We start from the raw sequence: 16,748 nt of genomic DNA on the forward strand, positions 1-16,748 counted from the left end.
CTAATACAACGGAGAGGACGCCAGCCACGTCCTCTCCCTATCAATCTCAATGCACGTGTGAAAAATGGCGGCGACGCGCGGCTCCTTATATAGAATCCGGGTCTCGCGAGAATCCGACAGCGGGATGATGACGTTCGGGCGCGCTCGGGTTAACCGAGCAAGGCGGGAGGATCCGAGTCGCTCGGACCCGTGTAAAAAAAAGGTGAAGTTCGGGCGGGTTCGGATTCCGAGGAACCGAACCCGCTCATCACTAACAGAATCACAACTGAAATATTGAGCTCCACCTGTGGACCTTTTAAAATGTGTTACTGAGTAATTAATATTTCTGTGCACATGCTGGGTTACCTGAAAACATGCACTGTGTGGGGTCCTGAGGACCGAGTTTGAGAACCTGTGTAGTAGTGTATTTGGGTTACATGAACCACGGCAAAGTGAGGTACCTGCTAAGCTGCGTTGTGATGTCATAACGTCTGAATCATGTAACATAAAGGGGTCGTAGCAAGACAGTCCTTCCCCATATTTGCTGCAAGGAATGAGGACAAGTGCTAAAGAGTATGTGCTGCCCCTTTAAGTCTTGATATATAATTTGGACTGTTGTTTTATATTCACAGACACTGTTTACTTTTTCGTGTACTGACGCCATACAGAGTAGTCTGCAACTCTGCAAATCATTATCAACTTATCTGACATCAATGAAGTGAATGATGTGACCTAGTTTCCGTCCCATCCATCAGTCCTAGAAGAGGATTGAGCCATCCAGAGTAATAGAGTGGAATGTTTTATAGTTACAGCTGATCCCCAGGACACATTTTCTCATCGTCTTCGGGCCTCGCGGGAAACATATTTAAAACCTATCTGCATAAAGTACAGGCTCTCGGATAAATGTAACAAGAAACAAAACAATGAGAGACAAGGTTAATAAATTATCAGGAGAAACCGCAATAAAAATTAATTGTACACAGCCCTCAGGTATTGGAATTTGCTACAAGTGAGAGCCCAATTACACCTATTGATGAGAAATGAAATCATAAATTATAGGCGCTTGATGTCCAATGGGCAGGGAAGAAGGTTCCTAATGGCGGGGAGAGAAATGAAAAGGCTTTTTGCGTGTAGGAATCATTAGCTATAGCCGCGGCTTGTAGATGGAATGTGAAGGGTATGCTAGGTGGACCTGTGCCATTTATTGAAACAGAAAACGAGTTTATTCTCTGGAGATGACACTGAAGAGGAGATTGGGGTCCCGGAAGACCGTCCTCCTGCACTCTAATGACAATTTCCACCTAATTAGTAACAATGGGGTAGACAGAGTAATCAATACGAGGATGTAGTTGGAATGTGCTAACAGAGAGATGAAAGGATAAAGAACAGTGTGTATCAATAATGACAAAAAGAAACTTGTTGACTGTATGTTAGTTATAAGATGTTAGCAATGTTACATAGCATGTAACTAGTGTACCAGGAAGGGTAGAATAACATTATATTAGCCGTGGGGAATGGAAAGTTAGATTAAACATACTTCTTAAGGGGCTCATTCTGAGGTAAACGCATATGTACCTGCGGCACCTCCACTAACCCTAACCACAGACAGTATATTGGAATGGCTCCTCCGTTCCCCTCCCCCTGCTAATTTGCTGTACATATTAAATTCCCCTTCATTTTTTTTTTTATAAAGCTTTATTGAAACACAGAGTCTGCACAATAAGTAGCACATTTGCATATCGCAGTATGCAGTAGTAAGTCAATCAAATGTGTACAAGTAGTACATGTAATTGTAAAACAAACTGTTATCATAAGTCAAACCGCAAAGGTATGCAGAATAATACATTGAGTGACCTCCAAAGGTACAAATTCCCCTTAATTTAACATTAAACACATTATTATTATTATTATTATTATTATTGTTATTATTATTATTATTATTATTATTATTAAGGTTCTGAATATTACACAGTACTTTACTCTGAGAAAACCATGTTACATGTTACTTGTATCAAAAGATACATTAGCCCCTGGGGTGGACTGGTCCACAGAGGGGACCAGTCCTCCTCCTCCTCCTCCTCCTCCTTCTCTAGGGATCAGGTTCCAGACTGTGCACTTGAGTTATACATTTAATGGATGGCCACACCCCCTCTGGAGACTGGACACACCCATAAACATGGGCCCCTACCACAGCATTACCCCGGTGGGCCCTTATTGCTCCTGTCCGACACTGCATTAGCTATGCTCAAATGAGCTTACAATTGAAAAGGCATACAGTAGATAAATATGAGAGCGGAAGGTACAGCTGCTGTAAGAACAATGATTTATAGAGAACGGAGAGAATTCATTTCTAAAATGAATAATCAGTGACTACTTATAGATTTTTAGAGTTGAGGAGAGTATGAAAGTACAGGAGAGGAAGTTCCATTAATGGGGGAATTGCACATTTGAAGACTTCCAGTCATGCATGGGATAAGTCTGTGAGATGGATAACTACTGAAGCACAGTAGATGAGATATATAGGAGGAACAGAAGTTATGGATGGAATTGTAGACAAGACTCTGTATTTTAAATTTTTACTATTACGTTTGAGTGAATTTGAAACTTGGTTGCATCTTGTTTGAGGAAAGGATGTCCTGATAGAAGCGCCATGAATTGGAGGCTACCTGAATGTGAGGTGTAAAGGATATGTGGGGAGATGTATCAAAGCTAGGAGAGAAATAAAGTGGAGATAAAGTACCAACCAATCAGCTCCTAACTGTCTTTTTATAGGCTCTGCTAGAAAAATGACATAATCTAATTGGCCAGTACTTTATCTCTCTGCACTTTACTGCTTTCCAAGGCTTCATAAATCTCCACCAATAGTGAGTCGAGAGTGACATTGGGTCAGTAGACATGGGAAGTTAGTAAAATTATGGTGCCTCGTCTGTTTCCAAGATATCACGGTCAGTGGTGGGAAATATGTGTCCTCTTCATACAAGTGATACTGGAGCCCATATTTGGATATCCACTTGCCAAGAGAAATAGCATAAACAAATACCAGTAGTAACCTGAGTCTGAGATGGGTGGCGGAAGATGAGGTTTCATTAAAGGAAGTCATGAATGATCATGGGCGAGTATGATAAAAACCAAGAGAAGACAATATCATGGAGGTAAAGGAATTGTTTCACTTATTAGAGGTTGACCAAATGTGTTGAATGCGCAAGAGCAATGCAGGAGGAGAAAATATTTACCTCCATTGTGAGTGCTGTATCTGTGGGTTGTGATTGGTGACAGCCAGATTAGGGAGGGTCTATGGAGAGTAGAGGTGAGAAAAGTGATCAGTTTATTGAAAACTAAGGTGGAGATCTATTAAAGCTTGGAGAGATAAAGTACCAACCAATCAGCTCATAACTGTCATTTTATAAGCTGTATTTGGAAAATGTTAGGAGCTAATTGTTTGGTACTTTATCTCTCTTCACTTTATCTTTCTCCAAGGCTTGATACTTCTCCTTCTAAGTGCTCCAGAAGACATGAGGCAAATAGGATTAGAGATGTGGATTATGAATTGAGAAACAAAATTATTGTGGGCTTGAAGGCAAAAAGTGAAAATGCCGGTGGCGACGGAATTGTTGGTCAAATAGGTAAACTGGTGAAGGCACCTACCAGTGTGGCTGAGTGGACTCTCCATAGGTCAGTAGGCATTGGATATAGTGGGAGTTGTAAAGTGAGAGGATGGAAGGGTTCAGACAACTTCATCTTCAGTGATGTAGCTGAAAGACCCAAGACTAGAGTTGCAGGCAGGTGTGGGGTGGTGATGTGTTAGGGATGTCTTGTACAGCGCAATGTCACACGTAGGGATGCCAATCCATGGCCGTTTTTTCAATCCCGGGGATCGGGATTGAAAAATGATCAATCCCGGGATTTCCGGGATACCCGGGATTGGGTTGTCAATGTCTCACCCGACCAGCCTCCACCAACCATAACATACCATCCTCTATAAAGGTGGGACAATTTATGGAGGACTGCGGTGCAGTGAGGTGTGAGCAGTCCGGGCGGCACGCGTGGCTGGCGTCAAGCTGCTCATGGTGACATCATGTCACACTGCTCAGTGCGCACAGCCGGGGACAGGGGGAGCCAGCCAGGATCTGAGCCTGCTGAAGAGGCTCAACGCTGCCCGGCATCGAAAATAAAAGGGCGCTGGCTAATCCCGAAATCCCTGGAATTGGAAGCTCCAAACCCGGGATTGAATCCCAGACAGTTTTAGGCCTAAATCCTGGGATCCCGCCAATCCTGATCCCGGAATTGGCCACCATAGTCACACGTCATTACGTTAATTTTCTTCTCTTTCTTTTATAGTAGTATTTTGCAATACTTTTTACTCAAAACTTTGTAATGTTTGAGCCAGCAAAGCGTTTTGTTTTTTTGTGTTTTAAACGTTAAATATTTTATTTGGTCTTCGGTTTTAATAACTTTTTCCAGCACATCGTTAAAATGAAGCTGTTGAGATCATTACCATTTTAATATTGAAATTTTAATGACATTATTTGCTAAGGAACAGATTGTGCCACATTTTTAATTTTCAACGTCTCTTTCTAAGGTTTTCTACACGGAGGTAATTAATGGTAAACACGTGAAACAGCTAACTCAGGATGTTCCCCTTAAATTGGATATGTTGAACTTGGTAAGTTTCATAATTATGTGAATACTTTTACAAAGATGCTTCTAAATTATTAAAGATTAGTAGTTATTACAGCTACATTGCTCCCGATTAGCTGGGACTTTGTCTGGAGTTTTTTTTTAGAAGTCATTTTAATTATTTTTTTACTCCTGTTCATGTCTTACTGTGCTGAACATTTTCGAATTGTTTGTACGTTGACCCTTAGCAAAAAGTTATTTACTAATCGCAAAATAGAGCAAGGGTATCACGTTTAGTTTGCCTATATAGCTCACATTGCACATACATAGTTACGTGGCCACATTCCGCTAATGGGTCCTGTCCACGTAAAACTGCTTGAGGCTTAGTGGAAAGTAAAAATCCACATTAACTTCTTTTCTACTAAGGTGTATATGAAGCATAAATGCATTCTGTGTTTAGACATTGGTCCCATCCCCAAGATATCTCATTATGGTATATGCAAATATTCCACAATACAGGAAAATCAAATATCCAAAATACTTCTGGTCCCAAGCATTCTGGATATGGGAATCTCAACCTGTAATATATTTGCTGTTTTAAATCCTGCGGCCAAACCTGACAACAGTGTATAATTTTAGGACCAACCCCTCTATTAATTTAGACTTTCTGATTATAAGGGTCACTTACGTATGTTTGAGTGTTCCCTTTACACAGGTATCTGAATGCATAGCAATTCACACAAGTGGACCTTTTTCGATACAGAAACCATTATATGTTGCAAACCATATCACCATTGCCCAGCGATTCGATACATCAAATTGTAGGCTGTGTTGACACGCATTGTATCGCCAAGTCCCTCACACTTGCCCCTTGCCAGTGGTGAATTTCACATTAGGCACATGAGGGGTGACACTTGTAGGGGGGTGGCACCTGGCTGCTTGTATCATGCTTACATTTAGTAGGATGGCAGCTGCTACCCTCATGCCCGGTGGAATCCGGCAGGTGCCGGGACCAGCACATGTACAGATGCTTTGGTGCAACTATGCATGTGCAAACACCTGACTTCTATGGACTGTATTGGCTGCAGCCCATAGAAGCCAGATTGGGCTGTGCCAGAGGAGGGGAGTGGCTTCCTATTAGAAGCCAACTCTCTGCTTATCGCAGCCCAGTCTGGCAGTCCTGGAGGGAAAAAACACCTCCCAGTGGGACTGCCTTGTGTGTCTGTGGCTGGCAGGTAGGACTCCCAAAAGGAAGTCACTGCCAGTCACAGTAAATCCAGTGCAGTCACAGACTGCATATGGCTCACTGACACTGAGAGGGGTGGTGGATTATACTGGGGGGCTGCAGCCATTGGCAGTAACTACATAATATTTCGCTGTACTGTACCATACACGACCTTGAGTAGAGTGTAAATGGGTAGGACATGTATAGACTGTAAGCTCAGTAAATATGTATACATAATTAAAATAAAATGAAATTTTATAGTTATGGCTTTTTTATTACTGTAATACATAAGAGGGTTTATAACCAAATAATAAAAATAAAAAAATTGGGCAGGGGGACCATAACTGCTGTACCTAGGGGTGCCCTGATTCCTAAATCCGCCCCTGCCCCCTGACCTCTGGAGATGCCCGAGGGAAGTCTTAAAAAGTAGGCAGGTACAGTATGGCTTTGCCGTCACCAAATCTTGCTGATCCCATTGTAGAGTCATTTTCAAAATAAGTCATGGGATCAATACGAAAGAGCAATGATTGACAACTAAAAACCTTGTGCATCTGTAATGGGTACACGGTGTGTGCCGCACATGGGTCCCACGTCGTACATCCTGCACCCATAGTCTATACTTACCTCTCCACCGACGCTGCCGAAATCGTTGTGGAAATGGAACAATTTTCCCAATGTTCTGCGCACGTGCAATAGGCCCTGGTGCAGTTACATACATTTTCTATGTATTATTTTCTTTTATAGGTTTTTGCTCTTATAAAAAAGATGGCTGATTTTACAAGACTTGGAGGTCTATTTATTAACATTATTTTTACTAAAATAATGTGAAAAAGTGTGTTTTCACACCCTTTTCATATTATTTTAGTATCACCTGAATGTATTAAAGGGCATTTGGAGCAGTTTTCATGAAAAACTGCTCCAAACCCTTTAATTCACTTTTTTTTAGTAAGCCACATCGCATTCCCCATACTTATAATGGGAAATGCGATCTGACCAGATTTACTAAAAAAAAAAAGTGAAAAATACCGCAGTGTGCCCTGTGATAATCTCGCCAGCTCAGGCTAGCGAGATCACAGGGCAGCACTGCGATAGGGAGGCATTTGCCCAGCTTTCTCTACCCCTGGCAGTGAAAGCTGAGCGGGACCCGGCTCCAGTGATCAGCTTATGTGTGTCCGATGGACACAGAAGCTGATCACAGTGTAAAAAGGAAAAAAAAAGTAAATAAAAACCAAAACCATACTCACCTGTCCAGGGAGCCGGTGTCCGCTGCTCCGCTGAGCGCTGCCGGGCGCCGGGTCCCCCATATGTGACTCCGGTGCAGTAAAGTGACGCTGCAAAGTGGCAGCATACTTTACAGCACCGGGGGTCACCGCAGTGCACAGGAACGGCACCTGGCAGCCCAGCAGATGCAGCGCGGACTGACTTTCTGGACAGGGGAGTATATTATCCTGCCGGGGGGGTCCACCGTGCACAGGGGTAGTCGCGACGGGGGGGGGGACACACACACGACTGGGCAGCAACAGTAGCGGCGATGTCGGCGGTGGCAGCGCATGCGCAGCAGGAGATCGGGGTATTTTTTACGAAAAATACCCCAATGATGCTGCGAAGAGGCATCGCAGGTGTAATACCCTATACCAGTAATGTAATACTGTATGTGGTTATATAGATATAATAGTGATTAAGATAAAGTTATAAGGTTTATTTTATTAAAACTACCACTTAGTGGTAACAGGTTAATGAATTATAGATACCCTCATGGAGGATAAAGTCTTATATAAAAGTGTATCACCCTCACGGAGGGTAGGTGACCTGGACGGGACAGTTAATGGCCCAGGAAAGTTCGAGACCTTTGGGGTTTAATGAGAGCGGCACGAGGAGGATTACAGTTGGCTCGTGGAGAAGGCAGAGAGCGGGAAATATCCGGGACTTAGGACGGAGCAGATAAAGGGGCTGGGGAGAGAACCGTTGGGGCTGGTTGCTGAGGAGAGAGGGACGGAGCAGGACGGAGTACAGCTTGAGCGGCGGGACGGACGGAAGAAGAGGACTGCTGCCGTTAGCGAAATAGAAATAACCATACTTACCTGAGATCCGTCGCCAGTAACCTCCGGGAAGTTCAACGCGATCCTAGCTCCGGTGTGCCTGGCTGATGAGAGCGGAGTGTTGCCGTCGCGTGTAAAGAACCACTACCCCGTAACGCCCTCCAGTAGGCGGCCAAGCCCTAACCGACCAACCGCAACAGCAGAGACGGACGTTGAAACAGTGAGTGACAACGGAGGGAGGGGAGGTAGGCGGCTCCGGCTACCCCATATAAGGTGAGGGGTGGACCCGTATTGAGATTGACAGGAAAAGGTCCTCCCGATGAAGGGGATTCACAGCTGCACCACACTATAGACTAAAGTCCACTATAGTCTGAAGGAAAATCTCTGATAGCATTTCTTGATATTGCAGTTACCCTGTCCCTAAATGGCTTTTAAGGAGGTTAATTATTAAAATACTATCAGAGCTAAAGGAGAACAGTATCAGACTCTGTCATTGCAGAAAAGTTAGTCAGCAGTACATCAGCATGTGCATTGGTCCAAAGATTACCTCAGTTACCATATAGACACAACGTATAGTAATCTTACCATCTATTAATTTGACATCTTGATTGCAGAAAATGTCCTCTCTGAGCCATACCAATCTAAATGGAAAATAGTTAACATTAGACTCCCCGTCATACTAAGAAAACATTGATACAGTACAGATTAATAAAGTTAATTGCCAATAAATGAAGACAGACATCTGTCAGTAGTTCAGACTACATTTCGGATAGCAGAAGCTGCTATATTTGTATTGACCAATATTGGAAAGGCCTAGAACTTGTTACCTCACACTCATAAAAAGGATTATAAAGAGTAGCCGACAACACTAACGTCACAGGATAAAGCAAGAGCCTGTTTATGGCAATTCTAGAAAGACTTCATGTGCACCAACGAAATGGACACTAATCCTGCGCAGTATAGGCAATAGTATAAGTAATTAAAAGTATTAATAGACTTGAATGTATTGGTAGCAGGAATTACTGAAAGATTGTTACTAAATATTATTTTGTGTCAAGCATATTACATAAAAGTAGTTATATAACTCTAATTGTTGTGTTGTGTGTATCCTATTGTTGCATCTAACATAAGACTTTATTCCTACAAGCCGAAGTCCTGCTGAGTTCGTCAGTGGCTGAGAAATAAACTATATTTATTCATCCAGAGTACTTTTAAATTCTGTTGTGATAGTTTTATAGCTAAGATTCTTGATATTGTGACTGATCAATGTCCGATAAAGGGTCTCTGTGAACTCTGATAATAAGGAAGTAAAAGACATTTCCCAGGTTCGCAGTATCTGCTTTAACCCCATCTCTCTACGGAAATCCGAAAGGTAAGACGTGAGAGTCACACAGGGACAGAGCCTGACCACAAGCTCTGTCCCTGCATGCGATAATTGATACATCCCTTGGATGTAATCAGTTATCGCAGTGCGAGTTTAGGCGATTTCATCACATGACATCCGCATCCAAGATGCGGATGATGATAAATAGGCCCCTTAAAACTGCTGTTTTATGTCTCGAGAATTGTTATTAAAACATCTTTGTTACTGGCTAGCCAAATGTTGTTCATAGAGAGAACCTTTGTGCTGACCTCAGAGGAGAGCGCTCTTTCTCTGTCCAGCTTCCTGTCCATTTAGTGTCAAGTCTGTTTATTTGTTAAATGTCTATAACTCAGTGGGAGCACCACATACACATTGTCTGCTTAATAGGCTTGCTACATTTTATAATGCAATCAATAAATGTTATTATTATGGCTGTTTTGGCTGGATAGCTGTATTTTAGCCATGTAACTTTTCTCTTTCAGGGGCAACTGGATGCCGTGGAGACATTTGTAAGTACTTTTGATGCTCGGCTGAATAAGTGATTGATTCACAGTACATCTATACTGTATCACAGGCTTTTATTACGGGGCAGGTATTTGATGGACTCTGTAGAATAGGAGAATGCAGCAGATGGTTTGAGGAGAATTTGACTTTCTCCTGATTAATGCAGCCACACCACTGACTCATCTACTTTCACACATGCTGATTGGGCATACGAGCTGCACTTAAATAACTACAAATGTTCTGTGTGATTTATTTTTTTTTTGCAACATCATTGCCATCTGTCAGTTATATCCTGGAAATAAATCATCATAACTCTTTCACTGCTCGCTAGAACTATGGGGGATCTTTTTGATCCAATTCCAGAGGATTTTATGTAAGTACATATGCGATTAGTAGGGATGCAGTAAGTGGCGGTATCTACCGCATTGCGGAAGCGATGCTTAGTACATCCCGCCCTATATATAATCACATGCAGCATAGTCAGTCTTCCCAGGTGGCGCTGTAGCAGAATGTACATAAAGTAAAGGTTGTAGCAGTACTTTACACAAAGTAGGCTGACCATACTAGCCCTTTAAACTGGGACACTCATGAATTACACAGGTTCTGTGGCTGGCTGACTTCAAGCCTGCACATCACCTGGTTTTAATCAGCCACAGAACCTGTGTAATTCATGAGCGTCCCAGTTTAAAGGGCTAGTATGGTCAGCCTACACAAAGTCACATAGGCACAGCCATTTGGTAGTGACTTTTCCCCCAACACTCACTGGCTTTTGCCACCGTTTAGTGAATTAGGTCTTCATTGTATTCTCTGACTTTCACCTGAGTAGAACCCCCCTCCCTTCCCTCCCCCCCATCCTCCCATCTCACCTCCCCCAGTCCTGGCACCCTAATGGTTGGTCAGGCCCTGCAGCCAGTTACGGGCAGTCGGCCCAATGTCACAGCGTCTGTGGCCCCTCATGACCTTACTGCGCGGCCCATAATGAGAAACTGATTCAATTGGTTTTACCAGATTCTCATTATTCAATGCTGTATACACATCCTATTAGCCATGTGGGTGTGGGTGGGGTGCTAGGCTTAATAATTCCTACCTTATAACATATCTGGGTTTTTTATGTTCTTTCTGCACACTGCTATATTTGTAACCCATTCACATGCAACTGACTGGAGCAGCTAAGAATTGTTATGATCATGTAGGGTTCTTGCTATTGTTGATGATAAAGATTATTAGCTCTGTCTGTTAATAAACAATCTGGTTTAAGGTGGGTACACACTAGGTGTTCGGAGAGCGATATCTCCTAGTGTATCCCCCTCTCGGACCGGCCGCCTGACGATATCGCTAGAGATATCGCAGTGACATCATGACGCGGCTGGCCGAAGCATGCAGCTTTGGACAATGAGTCCATCCAAATTGAGCTGCATGCACTGCTGAGACCGAGGGTCGTCAATGACCCGCAGGGCCGCACATTGCTGGTCGTGTAGAGCGTACACACTAGTCAATGTGTGTACGCCCTTTAATTTCTATTCATTTTTCTGTTTATACACATTGAATATGTCGGTACTATAAAAATAAATATTACATAGGCAAAGGCGGGGAGGGGTGAGGGGGTGTTTCCAGTTGGCTGGAAACCCCCCTCCTTTTGGCAAGTGGCTCAAATATGGCAATAGCAATGGTACATAATATATTTACTAGAGCTGCTTCCACATCATGCAGGTTAAGAGACAGAGCAGAGCTGCTGCACGTGCCCAGTAGTAGCAGCTTCATCTACTAAGGGGGAAGTGAGCCAGTGGAAAAGATGCCCATGGCAACCAATCAGCATTGACATTTATAATTTGCATACTATAAAACTAAACAGAGCAACTGATTGGTTGCCATGGACAACTTCTCCACTGGCTCACTTCTCCACTTTTAGCACTGCTTAGTACATGTCCCCCTTAGTCTACTGTGTGTGTGAATCTGAGTCCTCAGTCAGTGCACTGTACCAGAGAGTAGCTACCAGAAAGATGAGATAGAGGCCTTACCACTAGAAATCCTGCGTTTGCCACTGTATTATTATAATCAATATTATAATATTTAGCTATTTGTTATGAAATACTCTAATATACTTTATTTTATTAAGGCACTTGTACTTGATTTTGCTATCTCTCCAGAAAGTTGTCCTCGGCAATTTACAGCCGGGAATTCTGCACCGGGTCAGTGTTGGAGCCTATAGCTGGGCAGGGAAGGGAAGAGCCAGCATGCCAAGAGATGTCTCAACCTTATCTCCAGGTAAGAGCATTTATTTAATCACTCACACTCTGTACAATCCAGAAGTTCCTCCTCATTCCTGGGTCCCAGAGCCAAGGTGCCTCACATATTCATGGTTCAAATTCATGGGTCATGCAAGATCAGGTCATGCATGGGTCATAATCAGGGCCTGATTAGGACCCAATGTGGCCCTAGGCAAGATACTGGTTTAGTGCCACCTTTTAGTGCCATACTGGTTTAGTGCCACCTTTAATATCATTCATTAAAACTGGTTGCAGTAATCCGGACCCCTCAGTACGTAGGTGACTAGGTTGCCTAATGATTTACCCAGCTCTGGTCAAGATTAAAGCACTGTGAGCTTGAACCTAGTTACATTGGTGTATGAAGAGGTGAGATTATTTTCCTACACTGAGTATCCCCTTTTGGATAAGCTCTGTGTAATATAGAGCCCCCTCTATGTTCATCATGCAGCACCCCATTTACTTGAAGTCCAGGGCCTGATTCTCATTTGGAAACGTAAGGCGTGACTTGGCGTGACTTGGTAGCGGCAAGCGTCTGTTTGTGCGACTTTTTCCATTAAAATGCATCTTGTTCACACAACGATGCTAATATGACACACAAGCAGTTTATGCTGATTAGAATGATATGCTGCATGCCTATATTCTGTGTGCGACCGCGGCTGTATCTGCAAATTGCATACAGTGTTTTCCTAGAACTTCTTGTAGTTCTGTGTGTGTGACGAAGGCCAGGTACACCCAAGAACGATGTATACCCAGATGATATGCCAGCCAGCGGTACACTGCAGTACACATCAGAATGATCCCTCATTCCATCCTTCATTACACTGCACGGCGCAGCATGTGATATCATCTTGTTGGCCGTGCAGCACGGCTGACCGAAAGATATTGCATGCAACCGTGGGAGTGCGCAGATTGGGCATAATCACTGAACTATCCAGCCAATGGTGGTTATTCCGAGTTGATCGCTAGCTGCATTCGTTCGCTGTGCAGCGATGAGGCAAAAAAATGTCACTTCTGCGCAATGCGCACACACGACGTACTATTACAACGAATGAGGCAGTTTCACACAGGGGCTAGCAAAGCTTTTCAGTCGCACGGCTGGCCGCAGAGTGATTGACATGAAGTGGGCGTTTCTGGGTGTCAACTGACCGTTTTCAGGGAGTGTTCGAAAAAAACGAAGGCGTGCCAGGAAAAACGCAGGCGTGGCTGGGCGAACGCAGGGCGTGTTTGTGACGTCAAAACATGAACTGAACAGTTTGAAGTCATCGCAAGGCCTGAGTAGGTATTGAGCTACTCTAAAACTGCACAAAAAAACTTTGCTGCCGCTCTGCAATCCTTTCGTTTGCACTTCTGCTAGGCTAAAATACACTCCCAGTGGGAGGCGGCATAGCATTTGCACAGCTGCTAAAAACTGCTAGCGAGCGAACAACTCTGAATGACCACCAATATGTCGTTCTGATTCGGCAAGAAACAGATAGGGACAAGATCGCTCTAGCGTGTACCCGGCCTAGGTCTCAAGTCTGGATAATAACAGCAATAGACAGAGCTCAGATAAGATCAGCCACACCATGCCTCCTGCCACGTATTGCTGTGCCTCATTTGTGACTTTATACACACTTTGTACCAGTTCCTGTGCGACAAAGCACCAATATTGTGTCCCTGCTAGCATCTTTGTATATGACTATGGGGGTCATTCCGAGTTGATCGCTCGCTACGGATTTTCGCAGCGCAGCGATTATGGCAGAACGGGGATAATCTGCGCATGCGTATGCACCGCAATGCGCAGGCGCGTCGTACAAGTCCAAAGAGCTTTGTGGTTTTGCACAGGTTCTAGCGAAGCTTCCAGTCGCACTGGTGGACGCAAGGAGATTGACAGGAAGTGGGAGTTTTTGGGTGTCAACTGACCGTTTTCTGGGAGTGTTTGGAAAAACGCAGGCGTGGCCGGGCGTTTGCTGGGCGGGTATCTGACGTCAATACCTGGACCTTCGTCGTAGCAATCATCGCACAGAATAAGTAACTACAGGGCCGGTCTTGTTTTGCACAAAATGTGTTTGCTGCCACTCGGCTGCACAGGCGTTCGCACTCCTGCAAAGCGAAAATACACTCCCCCGTGGGCGGCGACTATGCGTTTGCACGGCTGCTAAAAGTAGCTAGCGAGCGATCAACTCGGAATGAGGGCCAATGATGCGAATGAGACACACATTTCCAAAGAACTACACATCGCTAACTGTGGCAGAGCGCCTAATTCACACCCAGCGTCTCTGGGTGCATGCGGACACATCTATATGTTTTATTGACCAGAAATTGCCTTAATGTGGCCTTGCTCTTTTCATTTAGTAAAAGGACGATTGAAGCATCAGCGTCATCAGGCGGGATATATCAACCCTAAAAATGTGGTCAAACCCCCGAAAACTGCAGTTTTTGGAGATTTTCCATATTTTCCACATGCATAAAATGGGGCCGCAGTGGACATTGGAGATATTCGCTGTGGCACCTGACCGTGCAGTCCTCATAGAATGCTATGGGGCTGCAATTTGCCGGTATGCATCAAGCTACTTGCTCCCGATAGGCAACACCTACACAAGCCTACTCTCCTATGCATGCAGTATGTGGCCGGATGCATCACTGACTGAAAATGAACTGATCCTTTCATTCTGTCTCTTACGTAGTTTATAATCTGAATAGGTTAAAACAAGCTGCAGAACTTTAAAAAATTAGAGAAGTTTTTTATAAATGCACGGCGGACAAAGGGGAAAGAAGAAAGACGTTCTAGCCATCATTTTGCAGATTTTTGCTTAGTAAATTACCTCGTTTGACATTATTTTTTCAATGTACCATCTATTATTCATGAGATTCTCATTTTTATCAGGCACAGAAAGCTGCAAGGCACATATACACTCTCTCAGCATACTGTCTGATAGAACCTGTTAGCCGGCAGCTGTGGCTTCGGGTGATGTATGGTAATCACTGCTTGCTATTGCAGAGCACTGTGTTTGGCATTGGTGAAACACGGGTAATCAGCGCCCCAGTTATGTACAAATTCTTGTTAGAGCTATTTCGCAATTGATTTTTTTTTTTTGTGCATGTTGTCGTAATACCTCACAAATGAGCTGCAAGTGATGCTAATGAATGTAATGAATCAATGCAGTAATCACTTACAAATTGAATACATGATCTGTCTCCAGGGATTATATCACCCTGGGTTCCTGGCAGTTTTTCACCCCAATTTCATACATTTCTAGTTTTTAATGTTTTTTATTTAATATTTTCCTTCAGGTTTTCAGAAAGGTTTGTAAATAGGAATAAACACAGCTGATCAACTTTATTTTATTGCTTCAGATAAGTGCATGGTACCCGATCCTCCATTACAGCCACAGGTCGTGGTTGTGTCGGACATGGAAGTCGCCATTTCCTGGAAACAAGGTGCCAGTGAAGGTAGCTCCCCGGTTCAGTATTACACTGTGGAGTATACAAGGTCAGTCACAGATATGTCTTTTTATAATGTGACTTTTGTGAATGGAAGACATTTTTACCTCAAAATATTTTAAAGGACAAAACACACGCAATTAAAAGAATATATACCATTTACACAATGTCGAGGCAGCCATTTTTATGGCTGGCAAAGTGGAGGAAGCCATTTTTATGCTTGTCAAAGTGGAGACCGCCATTTTGTTTGCTGCATAAGAAATGCAACCTATATACTGGAGAATTTTTGGACTAATGGCACTGGGGTTACTAATCCCTAGTGAATTGGTAGGCTGCATTCTTATTAGAGTTGGACACTGGAAAAGATCGATCTTGATGGGGTCTATTCAGTTGAAGTCGGAATTGCCGTCAAGTCGGAAAGATGGCAGTTTCCGACTGTTTTAGGTAGAATCAGGATTTCGACCTATTCAAATAAGTTGCCGTTTTTCAGACTTGTCGGAAAACACTTGGATCGGCGGATTAGCCATGGATCCACAAATTTTGTCGAATTTGCGGCCATTTCCGACAGGTTTTTGCCCTGTTTTTGACAATGCTGATTCGATTAAAAAAAAAAGTCAGATCAGCATTGTTGAAAATGATCAAAACCTGTCGGAAATGCCCGAAAATTGAATACTGAACCGTTGGATCCGACAGGCATTGAATAGACCCCCATGTCTGATACATCTCTTTTTTTTTTTTGAGCCTGGATACATGGTGTACCCTACCAATAGGATTAATACAGAAATCATTATGGTGTCGGCAATGTTCTTACCTTCCTGTCCTGCGCCACTTGCTCCACTGCACGCGTGACCTTCCCTTTTTTTATTTTTCTTTATTCAATTGTGCATGGAAAAAATATTGATCCTGGAAAAGATGGATACTGTTTCCATGATTTTATATGCATTACATACATTTATAACAATCTAATATAGATAAAAAAGATTGGGGGTCATTCCGAGTTGTTCGCTCGTTCCCGATTTTCGCTACGCTGCGATTTGTTGCAAATTGAGCATGCGCAAGGCACGCAGGGCGCATGTGCTTAGTTATTTAGCACAAAACTTAGCAGTTTTGCTGTGGCTTCTGCAGCGCTTTTCAGTCGCACTGCTGTTCGGTAAATGATTGACAGGAAAGGGGAGTTTCTGGGAGGTAACTGAGCGTTTTCCCGGCGTTTGCAAAAAAACGCAGGAATGTCAGGGAAAAACGTGGGAGTTCCTGGAGAAACGGGGGAGTGGCTGGCCGAACGCAGGGCGTGTTTGTGACGTCAAACCAGGAACTAAACGGACTGAGCTGAT

At 43.5% G+C, this 16,748-nt stretch overlaps 1 protein-coding gene across 1 annotated transcript in view; it reads left to right on the forward strand.

Annotated features, from left to right (window-relative positions):
• EGFLAM (EGF like, fibronectin type III and laminin G domains) overlaps nt 1-16,748 on the forward strand; it is a 354,680-nt gene that overhangs the window by 163,388 nt on the left and 174,544 nt on the right. The window contains exons 3-6 of the mRNA XM_063961208.1: nt 4,559-4,642; nt 9,706-9,732; nt 11,875-11,992; nt 15,331-15,466. Coding sequence (XP_063817278.1) covers nt 4,559-4,642; nt 9,706-9,732; nt 11,875-11,992; nt 15,331-15,466 — 365 coding nt within the window. The remainder of the gene's footprint in view (nt 1-4,558; nt 4,643-9,705; nt 9,733-11,874; nt 11,993-15,330; nt 15,467-16,748) is intronic.

The sequence above is a fragment of the Pseudophryne corroboree genome, chromosome 1 (assembly GCF_028390025.1).
Source record: "Pseudophryne corroboree isolate aPseCor3 chromosome 1, aPseCor3.hap2, whole genome shotgun sequence".
Lineage (NCBI taxonomy): Eukaryota > Metazoa > Chordata > Amphibia > Anura > Myobatrachidae > Pseudophryne > Pseudophryne corroboree.